The 21725-nt window shown below is 37.0% G+C and overlaps 1 protein-coding gene across 2 annotated transcripts; it reads right to left on the bottom strand.

The window, feature by feature from the left end:
- Positions 1-1548: 1548 nt before the first annotated feature.
- LOC110460444 lies at positions 1549-19726 on the bottom strand. Of its 2 annotated transcripts, none has more exons than XM_021513343.1 (11): positions 19644-19726; positions 14697-14907; positions 9654-11002; positions 6617-6786; positions 6238-6433; positions 5672-5733; positions 5079-5154; positions 4583-4629; positions 4191-4292; positions 3570-3791; positions 1549-2165 (listed from the first exon to the last, which is right to left on the bottom strand). In XM_021513343.1, exons 2-11 carry the CDS (start codon positions 14903-14905, stop codon positions 2118-2120), a joined length of 2481 nt encoding a protein of 826 aa, XP_021369018.1. In that variant the 5' UTR covers positions 14906-14907; positions 19644-19726; the 3' UTR covers positions 1549-2117. The 2 variants fall into 2 exon arrangements, with proteins under 2 accessions (XP_021369018.1, XP_021369019.1); XM_021513344.1 differs by having other exon boundaries at positions 5103-5154.
- Between the last annotated feature and the right edge of the window lie 1999 nt (positions 19727-21725).

Genomic DNA, 21725 nt, shown 5'->3' with positions numbered 1-21725 from the left:
TTAGGACTAAACCGGCAACTATTTTTGTTGACCTTTGTCCATGGAAGGTCCCTGCAAAATTTCATTGAAATTGGTTCAGGGGTTTTGGAGAAGAAGTCGAAAATGTAAATTGTTTACGGATGGACGACGGACGACGGACGACGGACGACGACGGACAAAAGGCGATTGCAATAGGTCACTTGAGACTTTGTCTCAGGTGACCTAAAAATGTCATCAAAAGTTACCACATAATGCATTTACTATTGACACCAGAATCAACCCAACAAATAAATAAAATAATAGAAAAAGTTTACTTACATGTCACAGGAAAGTAAGGTTTTACAAAGTATAACAATACAATAACACTACTTAGAAATGACCAGGTTTATTATCCACATAATACAAAAACATGAACAATCAAATACATGATACAAACATAAGTCTGATACCTATCTAATATCTTGTAGGCAGGACCTACCATACACACATAACTAACCATCATACACATTCAATCCAGACTATCATTTTTTTTGCCACATCAGGTATCGAAATAAATAGTATTTGCCACAAAAAGTTCATTCATCTCAGTATACCATGATTACACACACTTTCAACCTAGAAACTATACCACAACATTAGACACCTGTATCCTAGAAACTATCATAAGAGATTTCATATTTTTGTTGCTATATCAATCACTGAAATAGTAAGAAATGTCCACAAAATTTGCATTTCATAAATAATCCATACAAAAAAGTTTAACAAATATTTAAGCATTCATATCCAACTTGTAACAATCAGATTTTCTATGTTAAGTCATGGAAAATTTGTGTTATGACATTTTCTGAATATTTAGTTCTATTAAGTTCGTCTCACTACAATAGGCGTAGTACATCGTACTTACTCCTCAGCTGGTATGATCTTCGTGCATGTTAGATTTATAGAGATAATAACATCATTCTGTGTCACATAAAGATATAAATAGTCAACAATTTAACATTTAAATGCCACTACAGTGATATGGAATCAATAACTATTCAATGTGTTTGTGACTTTGGACAATTGGATAAAATATATATACATGTATAAATTACTAGAAGAGATGAGTTCGCAGTGTGTTGATTAAGTCAAGACCGAAATTTTCTCAAATAATGCACAATTCTTAATGCTACAAAACCTATACAATAACATTGTTTTACCTGTCCTGTATGAGTCCAGATTCTACAGCGCCAAGTACGGATATCGTTTGTATATATTTGTTCTAGCGTCAAATGTTCCCCTTTATACTTATTTGTACTTTAAGAGCATGATATGTGACAGTAAATCCACAACCACAATTTACACTATATTTCTATTTGAACAGGTACACATTGACAAAATATCAAGCGTAGAGAAGAAAATATAGAAATAAGACAGGTATCTTTATTGCTTAAAAATTACCAATCCAACTAAAAATATTTGGTAAAACGGAGCACTCATGATAAATATTTTCCAACAATGTATCTCCTATCAATCACAAGACTGCTTTCAGATAAGAGGTCCAAGGGGCCTGTGTGTCTAACCAGTGTCTTTTAATTAATTACTGCAGAAAGGTAATCCTGTACAAAGTTTAACTATGTATATACCTTTTGTCTAATTTGAACTTTGACTTGGAGAAGCCAACCTGTACCATAAATCCTGAACTCTAATTCTTAGGTTTGATGTCCTGGTAATTTGAAGCTTATGTTCAATCTGTAGGACATGCTTAACATAAGAGGTTTAAAAATGTTGATGTGGGATGTTTGGATTACATGTGTTTCTCAAATACTTATTTCATTACTTGAGAATTTCTTTTATATATATTTCAAACAATGATGAACCTCTAAATGTGAGAATTGCACATTACATTCCCAGCAAATCAGATCATTTCATGAACATCACCAATAGCAAAAGTTATTTAACACCATGATTTCATTACATGCATCAAAAGTTAACATTTTGGTAGAGATCAAAATTTCTGTTAGACATATTCCTCCTTCCAAGTCAGAGATTCATGTCTTCACTTCATGATCGTTCTTCAATTTTCCTTCCCATTCAGTAGAACAGATCAACTAAAACTGGTTTAAAGTTGTCAATGGTCAGAACTGATGGAAACTGTTTTATGTCAATTTGACCTCTACACGACACACTGGACAGCTGGCATTTCCCTGAAAAAAACCACAATATGATTTTAAGTCCAATGATGACCAAAAATGAGTTCATAAATGTTACATCACAGAGCTAACATTGGCTAAACCTACTTTTCAATACAATTGATTGAACATGTAATAAAAATGAAAGAAAGCCTGCTGCTGTACTTTTATGACAAGATTAGACAAGGACTGGGAGTGGTAATTGGTTACAGTTTGGGCTGTTTCGGTTAATTAATTCAGTCTCTTTCAATTCACTACCATAAGGGGAAATAACTCTCACTGAGCTTAGCCAGTGTTGGCATATAATGTAGACCAACTTTATACTCTAGTCAATGAGTATTTAACCATACACCCCTATGTAGCTTTAGTAGACTCGACCATGCATTTATATGGATGAGTCCATTATGGTCTACAGTGGTGAAAGGGTTAACATATTTTCAGCTAATTACAATACATGTACGGTCTGTTTTTCTAAACATTTTCTTCAGGTTGATAAATACGGAGTGTATAGACATACATGGTGTGAAGATGTACATTGCCATGAATATACACCACAAAACAATAGTTTGCCATATGAATTGATAACATTGAAGTGTTTGAAAAAGCTATGCATCTACGATACAAAATCGAAAAGTGGGTAATTTTCCAAAGTATGTCTGCCTTTTGTACCATCGTGGTTAAGCAAACGACCTCATTTTATAGTACAACAGACAAATATTTTCAATGATGTTGGTGATAATGGCTGCCATATATTGAGTGACACCTAGGTTATGATGTACCTTACTAACCTTACTTGTGATTGTGTACAGTTGCTTAGATACATATGATTATGTATAGTTCCATCTACACTAACTCCTTTCCCTAGGATTTACACTAACTCCTTTGCCTAGGGTCTACACTAACTCCTTTCCCTAGGGTCTACACTAACTCCTTTCCCTATGGTCAACATCAACTCCTTTCCCTAGGGTCTACAATTACTCCCTTCCATAAGGTCTACACTAACTACTTTCCCTAGGGTCTACACTAACTACTTTCCCTAGGGTCTACACTAACTCCTTTCCCTAGGGTCTACACTAATTCCTTTCCTCAGGGTCTACACTAACTCCTTTCCCTGGGGTCTACACTAACTCCTTTCCCTAGGGTCAGTTGTTTGAAATCTTCACAAAATTTTGTACTTAATATTTTTACCCAAGAAGGAGAATCCATTAACATTAAAAGTGAACAGTCATTTTTCTTGTAAAAAAGTCAAAGATATCTTGAAACTCGAATTTAAACCCTAGCTTCCACGTCAATGTGATCATAACACTGCATGGATCAAAGTTGCATACTGTACCCTATTTTCAAAATTAATTGAATGGAAAATATTGCTCTGTAAACAAGAATTATGAATAAATAAATTTTCTTTTAACTATGATCTACCTTGATCCACTTGTCAATACACTGCTCATGGAACTCATGGAAGCATGGAAGCATTTTCAGCCTGTCATCCTGGTCATACTCGCACATGCATATAAGACAGTCCTCCGATTCCTGCTTCTCACTGTTAGCCTGGTATAGACGTACAGGCAACCTGGAGCTCTGCGCCTCTGTCAGACCCTTGGTCTTCACATCACCCAGCATTTCTGCCAGACTTAACAGATCCTAAATGATAATGAAATACTTGAAGAAAAGTAAAAGCATTCACTTCACCAAAAAGTGAATTAAAGATACATCAAACTTGTGATTTGATACAGGAAATGATAATCCTCTCCTATGAATACAGAAATCATTTGAATTCCAGTGCATCAGACTGTTGACTAGATTCTGTATATCTGTATCGAGACAAGAGTTTTGCAGAAATGTGTGTTGCATGTGCCACCTAATGTGGAATAATGGCGGATCACATTTTACCCATGACTGAAAGAATTTCACACGTCTCATTAAATATACATATTGCATACACCTCATTAAATATTTGTAAATTTTGCTATGTAATGAACCCAACTAATACGACCTTAAAGTCATGTTTCAGAATGCATCTAATCATCAGTAATAGCAAACCTCATAGTCATTTCCCTCCGCTGGACTGCCCACATCAAATCCACGAGGAGCGGCAATACGTCTCTGTCCTCTACGCCTAGATCGTGGTTGTCGTGCCAAAGGCTGCAAGGCAAAGCATATCAAACTTTGTACTTCATGAACATCTGTGCATTCATATGAAACAATAGAGAGAGAGAGCAGCAAAAAATCTTCATAAGTTTGGGCTACCATCATGAAATTGATCAACTGCCAGTTGACTGAGAAGTATTTCTATAGACTTAGAAGTGAAGCATTTGTCCCAGCTGTCCCTTCTAATGTATGGTAACTTTCCAGGACTTATCACATTAATTTTGTAGTTCAGGGGCTTATATAACCTACTGATGCACCAATCACAGGAGGAATATTGTACTTACCGGGCTGCCTCCCTCTAACATGGACAGCAGGCTGTTGTTGATACGAGCTGTAACAATAATTATAAACTTGTTAACATTAATAAATGGACTTGTAAAGTGATCAGTTAGCTTTATAGAAACACCTTGAAAACTTTATCAGGAATTTGAAAGTGTCAAAAGACTAATTAGATTTTAAGAAAAAAAAGAAAGGTCATACATGACTTAGTTAGATTAGCCATTCTGTAAATGATTGTTGTCATGGGAAACAAAAGCTACGGTATAAAGCTAATGATTATGTGGAGTAAAAGAATACTTTGTCAGGTTTAATTAATACAACATTGTTATTAATCAATGGTCATAAGTAACACTCAAATAGGTAAAAACTATTTAGGGTTAACATTTCACATAATTATTTTAGGCTCCAAAAGTAAACAGATATTATCTGTTCTCTCAATCAAAAGTTCTTTTGTTAATCTTGACAATAGTTAAACATCCTCAAGATTTTTTTTAAAATCACCAATGTCATCCAGAAAATGTTGACCTGATTGTGGCCGGACCGCGTTCCTTGTGATCGCTCGACTTTGGGGGTAATTCTGCAACAAAACAGGTACATCATCATCTATTTTGATGAAGTCTGATAGGAAAGGTGTTACAACACAAAATGCCATGTTTTACCATTATGGAACATAACAGCAACCGACATGTAGCCTGTACACAATACAGATTAACAGGTCCTACAGGGCGATATATACTGACCTACACTGTCCTGTGATATAAACAAGTTCTTTTTTATAAAGATCAGGGAGTTCTGCTATAACCTATACTGCTCTCAAAAAAAATGAAGAAGTTCTTTTTTAAACCTACATCGAGATTTACTTTGACTTACACCGCCCTGTTACAATTTTAAGGAGATTTACTTTGACTTACACTGCCCTGTTACAACTTTAAGGAGATTTACTTTGACTAACACTGCCCTGTTACAACTTTAAGGAGATTTACTTTGACTTACACTGCCCTGTTACAACTTTAAGGAGATCTTCTTTGACCTTTGCAGCTTTGTGACAATGAAGAGGTTCTTTTTTAAAGCAAATACGAAGAATTGAAACAAACCTGAAGTAATCGCTCCTCGGGTTCGTCAAGGTCCCGTAGCAATGCCTCCACCTCATCTAAATCTGCAACAAAACAAAAACAATATCTTTTACAGGATTTTACCTATATTTCAATTTCATTCGAAAACATGCTATAAGGTAATATTTTTTTTAATTAGAAGCTCACTGTATGATGGTACAAGTTCAATAACTAATAGATTCCAGCCTTGACCTTTGATACCTTACATTCTGATACCTTGATCTAATATTTGAAAACTTAAACAGCAGTCATGACCTAGCCATACAATATTACCTGACTCTGATCTTGGATGAATTACAACTAAATCATGACCAATCCAAAACTTGTAACCTGACCTCAATAATAATCATAGGTCAATTATATGACCTAGTGATTGCCTAGTTTTAATATATATTGAACTTATACCAAGCACATCATTTTACTAAATTTGAAAACTTTTAAGTTGGAATTTTCCATCCTACACTTTTGGACATGAGAGAGTCTTATAATTGTATGTGTAATAAAACTCTACTTAATTATTGGTTTTGGCACCTTAAAAAGATACATACCGGGATAGCGCGAGGTGGTCCGTCCCCTTTGTGCTGTGGCCCACCTCCCCTGTCCGACGGCCACAGGACCTCTGTTATAGGCTACCACAGGGCTCGGTAAGGACATGTCGTGATGAGGGAACACTCCTGCTCCAAACACTGGGGGCTGGTTCTCCAGATTCTGGAGAGACATGGCAAACTCCATGTCCATCTGTTCCTGTAGAAAGTAATAAGGATGATGAGACTTAGAAATGTGTTACTTATGTCTGTGGTTAGGTCTTTTTAGCATGTCGCGTATCTTCTGTTTTTATGGTATATGCACTTGACACTTGTACAATGAACCTGTAAGTATATCCTTTGTCTGTTCAGTATACCTCATCAACCTGTGTACTATATATACCTGCAACTTTTTGGCTAACTCTTCATCCCCTTCGACCTGCTCTATTTGATTTTGTGGGGCTTTACTCTCTTTCACATTCTCACATATGATTGGTTGGTTAGGGCTCCCATGTAGATCAGGATTTTGTATGGCAGGTGTGTAGCCTTGATCTGTTCCAGGACATTGATATGCTGTAAAAAGATGACAGTTTACTAGTTATCAGTTCATTGACAACTTTCCAGTGATTCTCTACTGAGTATATATGTGGATACATCTACTGACCTCTTGGATATATTTACTGACTAGGTGGTTATATCTACTGTCTATGCATCTTCGCTAGCCAAGGGTTGATCCGGTACGATCTACCTACTCACTGAGCAGGTAGATCGTACCGGATCAACCCTTGGCTAGCGAAGATGCTGTCTATGTTGATATTTTACATCAAAATAGTACTGACTAAGGCCAAAATAAATATGTCTGTTTAGGGTTGCATGGGCAAAAAACCCCAAGGGTAGGTAGGTAGGTCGATTTTTTTTGATTTTTTTCTCTATATATTTTTGTGTACAAAATTACATAAACAAGGTTCATTTGGAGGCAAATTGTGCTTCATATGCTGACATTTAGCGCAAACATGGAGCTGGAAGCCATTTTGAAAGGCAATGAACCTTCTAAAATTCGTAAATCAGCAGTTTTTAAATTTTTATTTTTTTTCATCAAAAAGTTTTGGGTCGGGGGTAAAAAGCTAGGTTAGGTCGGGAACCCTAAACAGACACATTTTTTTTTGGCCTAACTGGATATATTTACTGACTGGATGTATTTTCTGATTACAAAGATGTAACTAATGAGAAATTCCCCATGTGCGGGGCCAGACCTGAAGCAAAGCCTTACAGCATGATTGTGTGCATCTTTTCATTCCCAGCAAACTTATGTACGACTAAGCAGAAACACATTTATAAGTTATAGGTTAGAGATGTCAGACTCAGCTGTTTCTAAATTACAACCTGATAACCATTGTGACCATGAAAGTAGTAAATTTAATTGCACTCCACTACAGGTTACCTACATACCATGTAAAAGCCTTTTACCCTTTATAGCCAATGTAGAACTTTGACCCCAGCTAGCATTTAATGTTGACCTTTGATCTCAACACAATATATCAAAAACAAGAGGCCCAGACGGCCTGTATCACTCGACTGGATATCTAAGCAATCATGGCAAAACATTCTCCAAATGAGATCGAAGGGAATATGCCAGCCCCCAAGGCCAATCCTTGTAGCATATCTGTATTAGATTTTTCATGCCCAGCAATTTAATGTATGGTTATGGGGTGGGGATCTCAACTGTTTCCAAGCTGTGACTCATTCCAAGCTGTGACTCAGAAACTAGGTCCCTAGGGTTGTGGCCAGACCCCAGGATCAATTCTAATATCATGACTGCATTCGTCTCTTTTTGCCCAGCATTTGTATATATAGTTTCAAAGTTATGACCCAGGGGTTAAGTCTACCCTGGGGTCAATTCTAATATCATGAATGCATTTGTCTCTTTATGCCCAACAATTGTATATATAGTTTTGGGATGGGGATCTTAACCATTTCGAAGTTATGACCCAGGGGTTAAGTCTTCAAGGGTGGGGCATTTCCCAAGGCCATACTGGAAGCATATGTGCATTCATCTCTTTATACACAGCAATTGTATATATGGTTATAGGGCGGGGATCTCAACTGTTTCCAAGCTGTGACCAAGAAACTAGGTCCCTAGGGGTTCGGTCAGACCCCAGGGTCTATTCTAATATCATGACTGCATTCGTCTATTTATGCCCAGCATTCGTATATATAGTTTTGGGGTGGGGATCTGAACCGTTTTAAAGTTATGGCCCAGGAACTATGTCTCCAAGGGTGGGGCCACCCCTAGGGCTATCCTGCAAGCAAATGTGCATTCTTCTCTTTATACTCAGCAATTGTATATATATAAATTTTTTTAAATTTATTTATATGGTTATACTATAGGGTGGGGATCTCAACCATTTCCAAGTAATAAACTTTTTTTGGCCCATCCCTTAGCTCGGGGGGTCAGCCCCTTCATTTGTACAATTTTGAACCCCTGCCTCCCATGAATACTTTCGACCAAATATGATCGATATCCATAGCAAAGTTCTACAGAAGAAGTTGTTTATAGCAATATAGCAAAATTGCCCCCTTTTGGCCCCGCCCTCAGCCCCACCATTTGTACAATTTTGAATCCCCACCACCTAGGGATGCTTCCAGTCAAATATGGTTGATATCTATCTCTTGATTCCAGAGAAGAAGTCGCGTAAAGCAATATAGCCAAACAATCCTTTTTGGCCCCATCCCTAAGCCCCCTGGGGGGTCAGCCACACCATTTGTACAATTTTGAATCCCTGCCTCCCATGAATGCTTTTTGATTAAATATGATTGATATCCAGTGCATAGTTCTACAGAAGAAGTCATTTGTAGCAATAATTATAGCCAAATTATCCCCTTTTGGTCCCATCTCTCAGCCCCCTGGGGGGTCAGACCAACCATTTGTACAATTTTGAATCTTCACCCCCAAGGGATGCTTCCAGTCAAATATGGTTGATATCCATCACTTAGTTCCAGAGAAGAAGTCGCTTAAAGCAATATAGCCAAATTGCCCCCTTTTTGCCCCGCCTCTCAGCCCCCTTGGGGGTCAGCCCCACCATTTGTACAATTTTGAATCCCCACCACCTAGGGATGCTTCCAGTCAAATTTAGTTAAATTCCAATCAGTGGTTAAGAAGAAGTCGTTTAAAGTAATTGTTGACAGACGTACGCCACGGTATGGCATAAGCTCACCTTGGTCCTTTTGACCTGGTGAGCTAAAAATGCACTGTTGGTCTACATACCCAGTCCAAAGTATCATGGGTCTAGAACTTCGTGTTCTTTAAATCATTTCATTTTAAATTTTTAACATATCTGACCCTTGTGACCTTGAAAAAAGGTTGAGTAGTTTATAAATTTTACAGCACTCCATCAAAGGTACCTACTGGTCAAACATCGGAGGAATTATTGAATACTTACTATTTTTACTTTTATTTGACCTTGACTCTAATGCTGCAAGTTGAATTGACCTTGACCTTTCTGAAGCCATTTTTCTTGAATGTGACCTTGACTCCTCACTCACAGATGGTGACCAATCAGATTCTGCCATTCTGGAAAAGCCATCATCAAACCAGCCTGACATTTGTTCTCTCTGATCACTTTTCATTACTTTCGTATGAACATTTTTTGTTTTATTTCCATCCAGCTTTTCTTCTTGTCTATGTGCTCCTGAACTTTCATTGTCAACCTGAGGACCTTGAGGATTATGATTGCTTGACCTTGAAGAAGTAATGTCATGTAAAGATGAAACAGGTGATTTAGGGCGAACATGCTTTGCTATTGCATGGTTGACACATTCCTTTGCCCCGTCTTTGACTCTGTGAACACGAGTCGGCCAGTCCACTTTGGGAGGCGTAACATTGAGGGCCGGGGCAGCAGATATTGGGCTGTTAGTCTGTGGATTACAACTATGATCTAACATTGCCTGCAGTGTCTGTGAACCGACAGAATCAAATTCACTATCATCACTGTCGGAGGACTCCGAGGGCCAGGTGTACGCATTGTAGAATTCTTTGTTATGAAACCCACCATCTAGTCGAGCACGTTTAATTTTGGGGGATGAAGATGCCTCTGACTTTCTTTGTCCAACATTACAGGCAGTCTTCCTGTGGTGTTGTCTTTCACTGTCTTGGCCCTTACTTTGCTCTATGGTCAGTTTGTGACTTGGTTTATCAGAATTACGATGGCTTAATTTGGCACTCCTTTTGTTGACATGGTTGCATGGCTCAGTAAGTCCGGAAGGGTCATGTTGTTTCCTTGAATGTCCCGAAGAGGAATGTGATAATTTTGTGGCACCCTGTTCCTGGTTATGAACAGCATGATTTGATTCATTTCTCGATCTCTCCTGGTTTCTCTCCATCATTTCCTGAAAAGCTGTTTTAAAATGGATACCATGGGACGGAACATAGGGGCTGATTTTCACCTTTCCTGGACTAAGTGCAATCTTCGATTTAGCATCTAAAAATTTACTATGAAAACTAGACACACCTTTAGAACTGGGTACACTTTCATTATTATGTTTCCCTTCAGATATATTTTGTTTCCATGGTAATGAATGTTTTTCTGGTGTTAACATTGGTTCCCTAGGGGGTCTCGACCTCTTATAGGAGGTGCCCTCTGACCCTTGACTTTTAGCCGACAGCTTAGTTTTTGAGTTAGTAGGTCCCCGATTGCCATCACCTGTCCCATCATATCCATCACTGGTGTGGTTCAACAGTTTACCTCCAACTTGTTTTCCTCTTTTTCCAACAAATCTTGAAAAAACTGGACTGAAAACAAAATATTAAAAAAAACCCATTAAATATATTAAAAAAAACAAAAAAAACTGAATGATGAGAGTAGATTTAACTCATTCCCCCCTGAAGTTTCATAATGAACTATTCTAACCTTTGAATTGGAAGAGTTCAAATGTGTCTCCATGGGTGAATGAGTTAATCTGACCAAGAATCGTCCTCAATTCTAAACAGTCTTGTGATGTAGCCCTTATTTTCAGAATGCAGGACCCAAATAAACTACATTGGAGCATATCATAGGTTTAAATAGTGTGATAGCTGTACAATGAAAGCTAATTCATCCTAATGTACTTTATTTTATCGTGTACTTTATGTCTTGACTTAATGTTTTGAAAGATTTATAATTCTTGAATCAGGCACCTCGGGAATTAAATTCATGATGTGAAAAATTAATCTCGCGAAAAACAACAATTTACAGTACATCACATATATGTATAAACATACTAACAATCCTTTTACTAATGACTAAGGTAACAAGAAACCAACCAAAACTACATATAACTAGAACACTGACAGGTCAGTAAGGGCCCCGGCTTGTGGCAATATATCCCCCATTATCATCAAAAGCAATCTGCCCATATAGCTGAGCTTGATGTTTGACATTTGGACTTCAAAAATAATCACAAGGAAGCAAAATATACATTTAACATGTACTATGATGTGAGCCTTGTTTCCTTCCACCTCCATATTTGCTGGGCCAACAGAAATGTAAATACCCGTGCAAAACTCATTTGTTAGCTTTGATTTGTTTTATTTCACCTTAAATACCTCCTCCATCAAGAGCCAGGGTCAGAGGTCCACTTTGTCTATGACCTTTGGACCCAAATGACCTTGACCTTTAACCCAGTGACCCTGATCTTTGGTCAGTTGACTTATTCTTTAATTCCGACCAACTTTGCTTCATAATATCATAACAACATGTTCATCAGTGAAAAATACAAAAACTTGACCTTGACCTTAAACCTTTGGAACCCGTAACCTGGACCTAAGGTCAGTTGACCCTGTGTTAAGTTCTGAACAACTTTGCTTCATAATAACATAAAAACATGAGACCCAGAGGGCCTGTATCGCTCACCTGAATATTTAAGCAGTCATAGCATTAAATATTATATTGCACTACAAATATTTCCCTCGCAAACTTTGTCATCTCCATCTGTTGAAACTACCAGCCAAATATTATTATAAGATTCTATGCTTTTTGATTCGTCTTCAGAAGTTGCTTGACATATTTTCCCGTGACCTTGTAAGTAGGTAAATGTCATTTTCCTTCTCAAATTGGTTAGCTCTTTTCCAAAAAGCTACCAGCCAAATCTTAAGAATCCATTCCTTTTAGTTCTTAAGAACAAATCCTTTAAAATGTTGTTGACCTCTGTGACCTCTAAAGTAGGTTGAGCTCATTTTCATTCTCAAAATTTGTTGGGCTCTATCCCAGGAAGTCACCAGCCAAATATTATAATGTTATGCCTTTCCATTATTCATCAGAAGTCATTTGATGTTTTTGACATATTTGACCCCTGTGAGAAGGTCAAGGTCATTTTCATTCTCAAACTTTGCTGGGCTCTATCTCAGGAAACCATCAGCCAAATATAAAGATTCTAAACCTTTTAGTTCTTCAGAAGAAGTCCTTGAAAGAGTTTGACATATTTGACCGCTGTGACCTTGAAAGAAAGTCAAAGTCATTTTCATTCTCAAACTTTGTTGGGCTCTATCCCAGAAAGCTACCAGCCAAATATTTAGGTTCTATGCCTTTCAGTTCTCCAGAAGAAGTCATTTTAAGCATTAGACATATCTGACTCCTGTGACCTTGAAAGTAGGTCAAGGTCATTTTCGTTCTCAAACTTTGTCGGGCTCTTTCCCAGGAAGCCACGAGCCAAAAATATAAAGATTCTATACCTTTCAGTTCTCAAGAAGAAGTCGTTTGAAATGTTTGACACATTTGACCCCTGTGACCTTAACTATACCTTTCAGTTCTTCAGAAGAAGTGGTTTGAAGCATTTGACATATTTGACCCCTGTGACCTAGAAAGTAGGTCAAACTAATTTTCATTCTCAAACTTTGTTGGGCTCTATCCCAGGAAGCCACCAGCCAAATAGGAAGTTTCTATACCTTTTAGTTCTTCAGGAGAAGTCTTTTTTAGCGTGTTTAGCTCCATCCCAAAAAGCCATTGATCAAATATGAAGATTCTATACCTTTAGGTTCTTCAGGAGTCGTTTTAAGTTTTTGACATTTGACCCCTGTGACCTTGAAAGTAGGTCAAGGTCATTTTCGTTCTCAAACATTGTCGGGCTTCTACCAACAAAGCTTTCAGCCAAATATTGTGACTCTAGGCTGTTCTTCACAAGAAATTGTTTTAAGGAAAAGTTGACGGACGAGGACGGACGACGCATGCTGCACCATGACATAAGCTCATTAGCCCTTCGGGCAGGTGAGCTATAAAAATGTTCAACAGTAAAAAAATTCAATATTTGAAATTGACCCAATGACCTTGACCATAAATCAGCTGACTCCTTGTTAAATTCTGACCAATTTTGCTTCATAATGTCATAATAAAATGTTCATCAGTGAAAAGTTACAAAATTTGACCTTGACCTTTGACTCAGTGACCTTGCACTTTGGTCAAATGACTGTTTAATTCCAACAAACATTGCTTCAAAGTGTCATAATGAAATGTTCACCAGTGAAAAGATACTAAAATTGACCTTGACTTTTGACCCAGTGACCTTGCCTTTGGTCAATTGACTCCTTGTTAAATTCTGACCTACATTGCTGCATAATGTCATAACAAAATGTTCAACAGGGAAAAGATACAAAATGTTACCTTCACCTTTGACCCAGTGACCTTGGCCTTAGGTCAATTGACTTCTTGATTAATTCTGAGCAACATTGCTTCAAAGTGTCATAATGAAATGTTCACCAGTGAAAAGATACAAAATTTATTCTTGACCTTTGACCTAATGACCTTGACTCCTTGTTTAATTCTGATCAGCATTGCTTCATCATGTCATAACAAAATGTTCATCAGTGAAAAGATGCAAAACTTGACCTTGACCTTTGAACCAAATGACTTTAGACCTTTGACCTCAGTGTGTCTCTTTGTTTAATTCCGAACAATTTTGCTTCATAATATAATAAAATGCTCATGAGTGAAAAGCTACAAAATATGACCTTGACCTATTAACCCCTGACCTGATGACCTTAACCTTTAGTTAGTTGACTCCTTGTTTAATTCTGATCAACTTTGATTCATCATGTCATAATAAAATGTTCATCAGTGAAAAGATGCAAAATTGTACCTGGACCTTTGAACCTAATGACATCGACTTTTTACCTCAATGTGTATTTTTGTGAACTGAACATCTTGACCAAGTTTCATGTACATCGGTCATTAAATACCAAAGTTATCAGCCAGGAACAATATTTGTGGACGGACAGACAGCGTGATTACTATAGGGCACCTGTATCTCCGATACGGGGCCCTAATAATATATACTAACATCTAGAAATATACTTATCATTCTATATTTCATTTAAACTACATATATCTTTTCAAAACGATACTACATTTATGTACATCTAAACAAGACAAACAAATAGGTTATCCATTAATTCAGACAATCTATCGATATCTACAGCATTATGTTCTTATTTCAATACAAATTATAATTCTCACCTTGGTGTATCTGGAATGATAATCACACTATTGTTTCCACTCGAAGTTCCTTGTATCTCATCAGCAGGTTTTGATGTGTGAGGTTCATTCCTAGATTGTTGATTGACACCAGAAGGTGTGAATCTGTGTGTTCCATCATAATCTTCTCCTTTTTTCCCTTCCTTGATCTTTTGCTGAACCCTCAAAAACAGGTTACCATTTGGATCCATGTCTAAAGCATCAATATCAAATATACTTTTAATAATTTAAGCTGAGTAACTAAATCTAGTTTTCTTTCAATAAATAAACTTTCTGTATCCTTGTGGTTTTTATGTTTGACAAAGTTTTTCAGAAAAACAAGAGATCCCAGAGGGATCTTGGCGCCCACCATTGTACCATCTTCATTAGTTCTTTGTCAGTTCGATCTTTTCTCTTCTTTCCTCTAATCTGTTTGATCAAGTCATGTTAACAGTAAATGCACCTTGAGGTAACTGTTGATCTAAACTTAATACTGATGTGTATGAAAGCCAACCTTCAAAGTGAGTTTGTCATTTCACATATTTACTAGTACAGTACTTAATGTGAAAGAAATAGAATCGATCATTGCAATATGAGAAGGATCTGTTTAGTTCTTCCTTTAGCCATTTTGTTTTTATGATCAGTCTCAAAATATAACATGCACACGGAATGATCAAGGGGAACCTACATATCAAATTTGAGAAAGATCCCTCAAGTTATTCCTGAGAAATAGGACCAACAAACCTTCAATGTCAAAAATCGAAGATGGCTATCGGTAGATCATTTTGTTTAACTGATCAGTTTCAAAAGTAAACATGAACAATAAAGGATAGTTGGAAAATATTTTTTTGGGGCGAGTAAAAAGTTTGAAGCACTGGCCCAAATGACATATTGGTGGCACAAATAATTTTGGGAAGAAATATTTCCACAGCATTTAACACAATTCTTCAGCACATTTAAATTACATATAACATGACAATGTTTGTAATATGTAAAACAGAATAAAATATTATATTTTTAATTCTTCAACCCTAGTTAAAACCTGACATGATCCACTCCATTCAGGTCTTCCCCAAAAAAAATACACAAAACTCGCACCTCAAAGAAGACACCCGGCCAGTATTTATATAGAAAATCTGAAAAAATATCATCGCATTTTCTAAATCACGGACAGTTTGATTCAAATCAAAGTAATGACAACTGAAAAATGTACTGCCCCCCAGTTAATGTGGAAAGGACTATAATTTTCGACAGTCGCCCAAAATATTTTTGTTGGGCCAGTGACTATCTCACTTTTGACAACTTTTGGTCGCTCGAGCAGGTGACCGTCCATTTCAGGCACTGCTACACAACAAGGGAACAAGGGGAACCTACATGTAAAATTTGAGAAAGATCCCTCCCGTACTTCTTGAGAAATACTCATAACAAGAATTGTTTAAGGACGGACGACGGACGCAGGGTGATTTGAATAGCCCAGATCAGATGATGGTGGGCTAAAAATATCAAATGCTTTTTTTTCTGCAGGTGCTGCAAATCATGCCTTAACTATTTCAGCACCAAAGACACATTTAAACTCTTCCATTTCAAAGGTTGGAATAGTTCATTATGAAATTTCAGGGTTGAATGAGTTAAAGGAAAATAAGTAGCCCAGAGAGCCTGTATTTCTAACCTGGATTTTTAAGCTATTCTCATTAAATATACTACTGCAAATATTTCCCAATTTCAGTTTTGTCTCAAAGCAGCACCCTTCCTTTACAAAACATTTGATTCCCTGATCTCAATCTGGTTGAACTATGATTAACTAATCAGGGAAAATAGACTTTCAGATACTTAAAAGTAAAACACCTTAATTACCCTGTTTTGTGCCTATTCACTAGCTAGGAGAGCTACATTCTGCCTTTATACATGGACCACAACAATTGATTCCCAGGTGAAAGGGACCAATGATGCCTCTTAGGAAATATGTACAATGTATATCTGTGTATGGTTATAGGGAGGGGTTTTAACTGTTTCATGTTATGACCTGGGGACTAATTCTCCAAAGCAGGGCGCGCCACAACCCCAAGCATCCAAATCTGCATGCCCAGCAAGCAAATGGTTAAAGGATTGAGATCTCAGCTGTTTCAACGTCCCCCACAGTAATTGCTCCGGTACAAAGCCATCAAGGTAAGGGCAAGACCCCTTGGCTAATTCAGTTAGCATTATTACATTTATCTCTTTGTGCCCTAATAAATGGTTACAGGATGAGAATCTAAACGTTAACCCATTCCAGTGGTCTAGGGACTAAGTCTCTTGGAGCAGGGATGGACCAAAGAGCCCATCATTGTACAGGTATCAAATTAAGATATGACAACTTAATTCCAATTAAAGTATATATAATAGAGCCAACGTCAGGTGTAGGTTTTTGGGTTAATCAGTGGGGCGCTTCGCTTTGAATACAGATACCAAAAGGTATGCAAGACGACTACAGAATATAGGCACATATAAAGAAAATGAAAATGGATATTTTCCAAAATACATAAGATACCCCCCTGATCCTAACCAAATGAAGAAGAGACAGAGAAAAGATCAAGATACATATCTATACGTGAACAATTCAAAGACTACCATTCATCCCAGCTTCATAAAGTTTAAAAGATTTAAATTGTTGAAATCATTGCAAAGTAACAGCAATTTGAATAATGGAACCTATTCAAACATATTTAGAATATTGAACTAGCGATCACTGATTTAAGAACAATCACCATCATCAGAATATCACTCCAGAAACGGAAGCATATAATCCTACAATTAGAGAACATCTTCATATCAACAAAAGATATCACATCTGTTTATGATAGATTACTTTACAGAGAACCAAGAGACAAGTTTACATTGATGATATTATCATATGGCCATACACATGATGGAAACACTCCCCACTTTTGGCCCCACTGCATATAACAGCTTTTGCCACATTGGACCACCATTTCTTATTATTCACTATGTATTTTTTATTTTCATAAATGTGAACAGTCATTTCCTTGTAACATATAAATGTACCTTTCCTCCTATGTCCATAACAACACCACTAATCTTGATCATGTTATAATATCTGTGACGTCATAATGTTCTATTGTTAACCATTGTTTATCTTCCTTTAGCTTGAGCTCATTGTCCATTACATCACAATATAAATGTGAACCCCTAAAAAGGTACTCTAAACCATTGTAAAATTGTCCTGATGAAGCCTCAACTTTAGAGGCGAAACTAGTCGGCCAAATAAACTTTAAAACCCACTTATTGGTGTCGCTTTCAAGAGTATGTTGTGATTATATCCATTTTCTTTATATGAACTTAATTCCAAGGTGCCAGTTATGAAAGCATGTGGCAATTATATGGGGGAGGTTTATATTTACTGTTTCTAGAACAGAATCAGACCCCAGAGCCAATCCTGATAGCATGATTGCAGTTTTCTTATCAGGGCTGGACCCCAGTGTCAATCATAGTGGCATGTGTATTCATCTGTTCATGACCAGCAATTATAAATGTAACAGAACAGGACTTGCTTGATTGACGGTGACCAGGTAAGATCAATTGGTTTTAGAGTATGTCTAGAGTTTGGGGATTCTCGGTTTGAATCTCAGTCTGGACGTTCCTTTCCAGATACATTTAGGGTCCAACTAAGTACACAAAATGTGGTATTGGGCCTTGTTTTTGTGGTAGAACACTTTGTTAAGGGAGAGAGGAATGTAGCAGAAGTTGACTTGTTGATCGCTGGTGACCAGGTAGCTCGACTAAATAGAGCGTTGATCTGTATGGACTTCGGAGGGCCCAAGTTTGAATCCCAGTCGGACAATTGCATTTTCCTTTCCTGATACATGTGCACACATATGTGTAACAGGAGAAAGGGGAATGTGGCCAGACCAGGATTCAAACCTTGGACCCTCAGAACTCTAAATTGACACCCTACCACTTTAGCTATCTGGTCGTGGACGCTCAACCCAGCAAAATTTCTGCTACATACCTCCCTCCTTTTTCCGTGTCTTTGCTCCTGAAGACAACACTATTTACATCCTCCATGTAAGGATATCCCCTTGCCAAGCATTCACCCAGTGCTTGAAACATGGGTTGGTAACTGGCACCAAATGTAATGGGACGAAGACAGAACAGCCATACAACCTGGGACCTTTCAAACTCTAGATGGATACTCCACCAATTGAGCTACTTGGTCACCAACGACCCCCCCCCCCCCCCCCNTTGACAAAAACACTGCTGAATGGTAGTTTAAATGGACATGATCTGGTACATCTCTCTAAATAGTATATATAGCATGAATTTTGTTGGCTTTGTAGTAGGACGAGGAAAAGTGATAAAGAAAGTGCTGTTGCTGGGGCTCGAACCCGTGACCCTTGGCTCTTCAGCCCAATGCAACCTAATTAATCCACATCTTTTACAGCTTTGTGTTTCTATTAATCTGTCAGACAGAAAATAAAAAGCGTTGATTACATAAAATATTTGACTAAACTTAATTAATTTCTTCTTTCTCTTCATTTGCTTTGGTTATGTATAGGCTACATACTGACTGTTGGAACAAAATTCTATTTCCTGTGGGCAGTGTGGCTGGAATCTAGACAATAGACTATGTGATCTATTAATAAATCGGTCTGAAAATGGTCGAAATATTAGTCTAGATATCTAGATTTAACTGGTGTTCACTCTACTATATTTGTGTGTCTTTGTCATGTTAATCACGAATAAAGGTATTCTAAAATCAATCATACAAATTCTGGGAATTATAACTCGTGTGACTTTTGTGATCATGACCCAGTAACCCCGATCAGAATTGTACAACAGTGACTTGTGTTTCCGTTACTCTCCCGATTATTCCGAGGGCAGATGAAGAAGTCTATCAAAAAGCAATGTCATCTTTAAATGTTGCAGCAGAACATAGCTCTTATATATACTCACTGATACTCTAATAAGGGAAACTTGATCATCTATGCTTCCCGATCGAACAGTTGCCGCCATTGATATGTGACCTTTAACCTTTCAAGATGAAATTACGGTATTAATCACAAAGATGTTTAGAACGGGGGGCTTCAAAACTTCTGACATTAAGCGTCTACTGGACTCCGATATGTATTTAAACAAAAAATGGCAACGGATTGAAAACGAAAGCAAGAAAAAGGAGTTCAGGTAATTACGCGAAAGACACAGATGCTTTAGGTCTAATTAAAACTTGTAAAAACTGTTTCACATTGACGGGAACCAATAAGTTCAAAAGAAGAAGCTAAATTGGTACATGACCTGACAAGATCAATGAACTTTTGAACAAGCTCTTTTCTATGTTAGCAGATTAAAACCAAAATTAAGGCCCTCTAAAAACAATGCATATGGTGGAATAAATTAAATGATATTACTATATACAACAATAATCGATTATGTTATGTCACCTGATAAAAAGCCGTTTTCATTGTACTTTGAAACTTCCCGCCATCTTGTCAATCATATGTACGGTTACACCCCCTGGCTCTTCATAGCAACAAGGCAACAAACGTTGGCCACGATGTACTAATGATAGGTGGTGTGTTATGGTGATCTGTGACGGACCATACTTAACAACTTTAGTCTGTCTTTCTGTGTGTCACCTTACCGTGTCAGCTGGCTGAAACAAACATCTGGTAAGTAAAGATGTTTCTTTCTTCCTACACCTTATCATCTATGATGTTTGTAGATTTTGAGCAATCAAATAAATATGCAGTGTTGTAGAGAGAGGCATTGAAACATTTAAATGCATTGAATTATATCACTATTTATGTATGGTTGTGTGTATAGAATTTCATGGTCGACTGTGTGATTAATGTTGGCTTGTCACCACGTTTGGGAGATTAGGACCACCTTGTCATCAAATTTGTACTGGTCACTTCCTGAATGATATTGACATTTCAGATGTGATTTATACAGGTAAATAACGGTACCTTTACATACCTTTCATATTTGTATACTGTATGGTGTCAGAAAAGTTTTTTGTGCTATATCCCGAACTGAGTAGGGATTAACAATAGATTGGTTCACTGAGCCTATATGTACATCAGATGTCTATTGTTTTGGCTGTATAGGTGTTACAAAGTCAAGTATGTCCCAATCAGCACTAATTATGTTGTACATAGTAGGCTATTGTGATAATGACCAACAAGATTTTAAAACTTGATCTTTGTTAAATTTCTATGTATTTCTTAGATTTAAAAATATGTAAAAATATAGACAGCTATAGTTAATTTATTTCTAGCTTTTAAACGTTAAAAAATGTTGCCTAAGCACTGCTTGTTTGACACTTTTATGTTATATTAAGATTTCATGGATATAAACATGTCAGTTTCCATATTTATTTTGCATTTTAGTCACAAACAGAAGCACATACTTCTTAAAAAAATATTCATAATAAACCCAGAAAGTAGAAAGATACTGAGATATTATTTTTACCGATATTGAGTTAATAATAGTTTATTTTATTTTATAATTTTCTAACAGATAATAGATTACCAGTTATACTTAATTGATGTGCATCTTGAGTCTGTTTAAAACTCGAATTATATTCTGTGATATAAGTTAATACTTAATCTTCTGAGATATTTTTTTTATTTGCCACATGATTTTAACGAAACCCAACCTCCATCCCCTCTTGAAACTACCAGTTTGCAGGAATGTGTCTTCCTGAATACGTAAGTTACTTGCTTTTAGCAAGTTATATGAAGTCAATTTCTGTGAGTTATCATCCAAAAAATGAGTTATGCAGACTGACAACTCTACTAGTATAGATTGGTTTGTGATAGGAAGGGAGGAGCTATTTCCACTGGGTATTGAACCAGCATACCCCAGCTTCGTAGTACTTCACTCCAACAGTTGAGCTTAAAGGAAATTCCCAGTAGATTGAATTAAGAATACAATCATATTCCTTTTAAGCTATTTTATTATTCCTGTCACACTACTGCCTTTTAAAATAAGTTGGTCCCCCAACCATGTCAACCTGTAACTCCATGTCATGGAGGG

This window comes from Mizuhopecten yessoensis, unplaced genomic scaffold, assembly GCF_002113885.1.
Source record: "Mizuhopecten yessoensis strain PY_sf001 unplaced genomic scaffold, ASM211388v2 scaffold10401, whole genome shotgun sequence".
Taxonomy (NCBI): Eukaryota; Metazoa; Mollusca; class Bivalvia; order Pectinida; family Pectinidae; genus Mizuhopecten; species Mizuhopecten yessoensis.
This window is presented reverse-complemented; position numbering and strand designations above follow the sequence as displayed.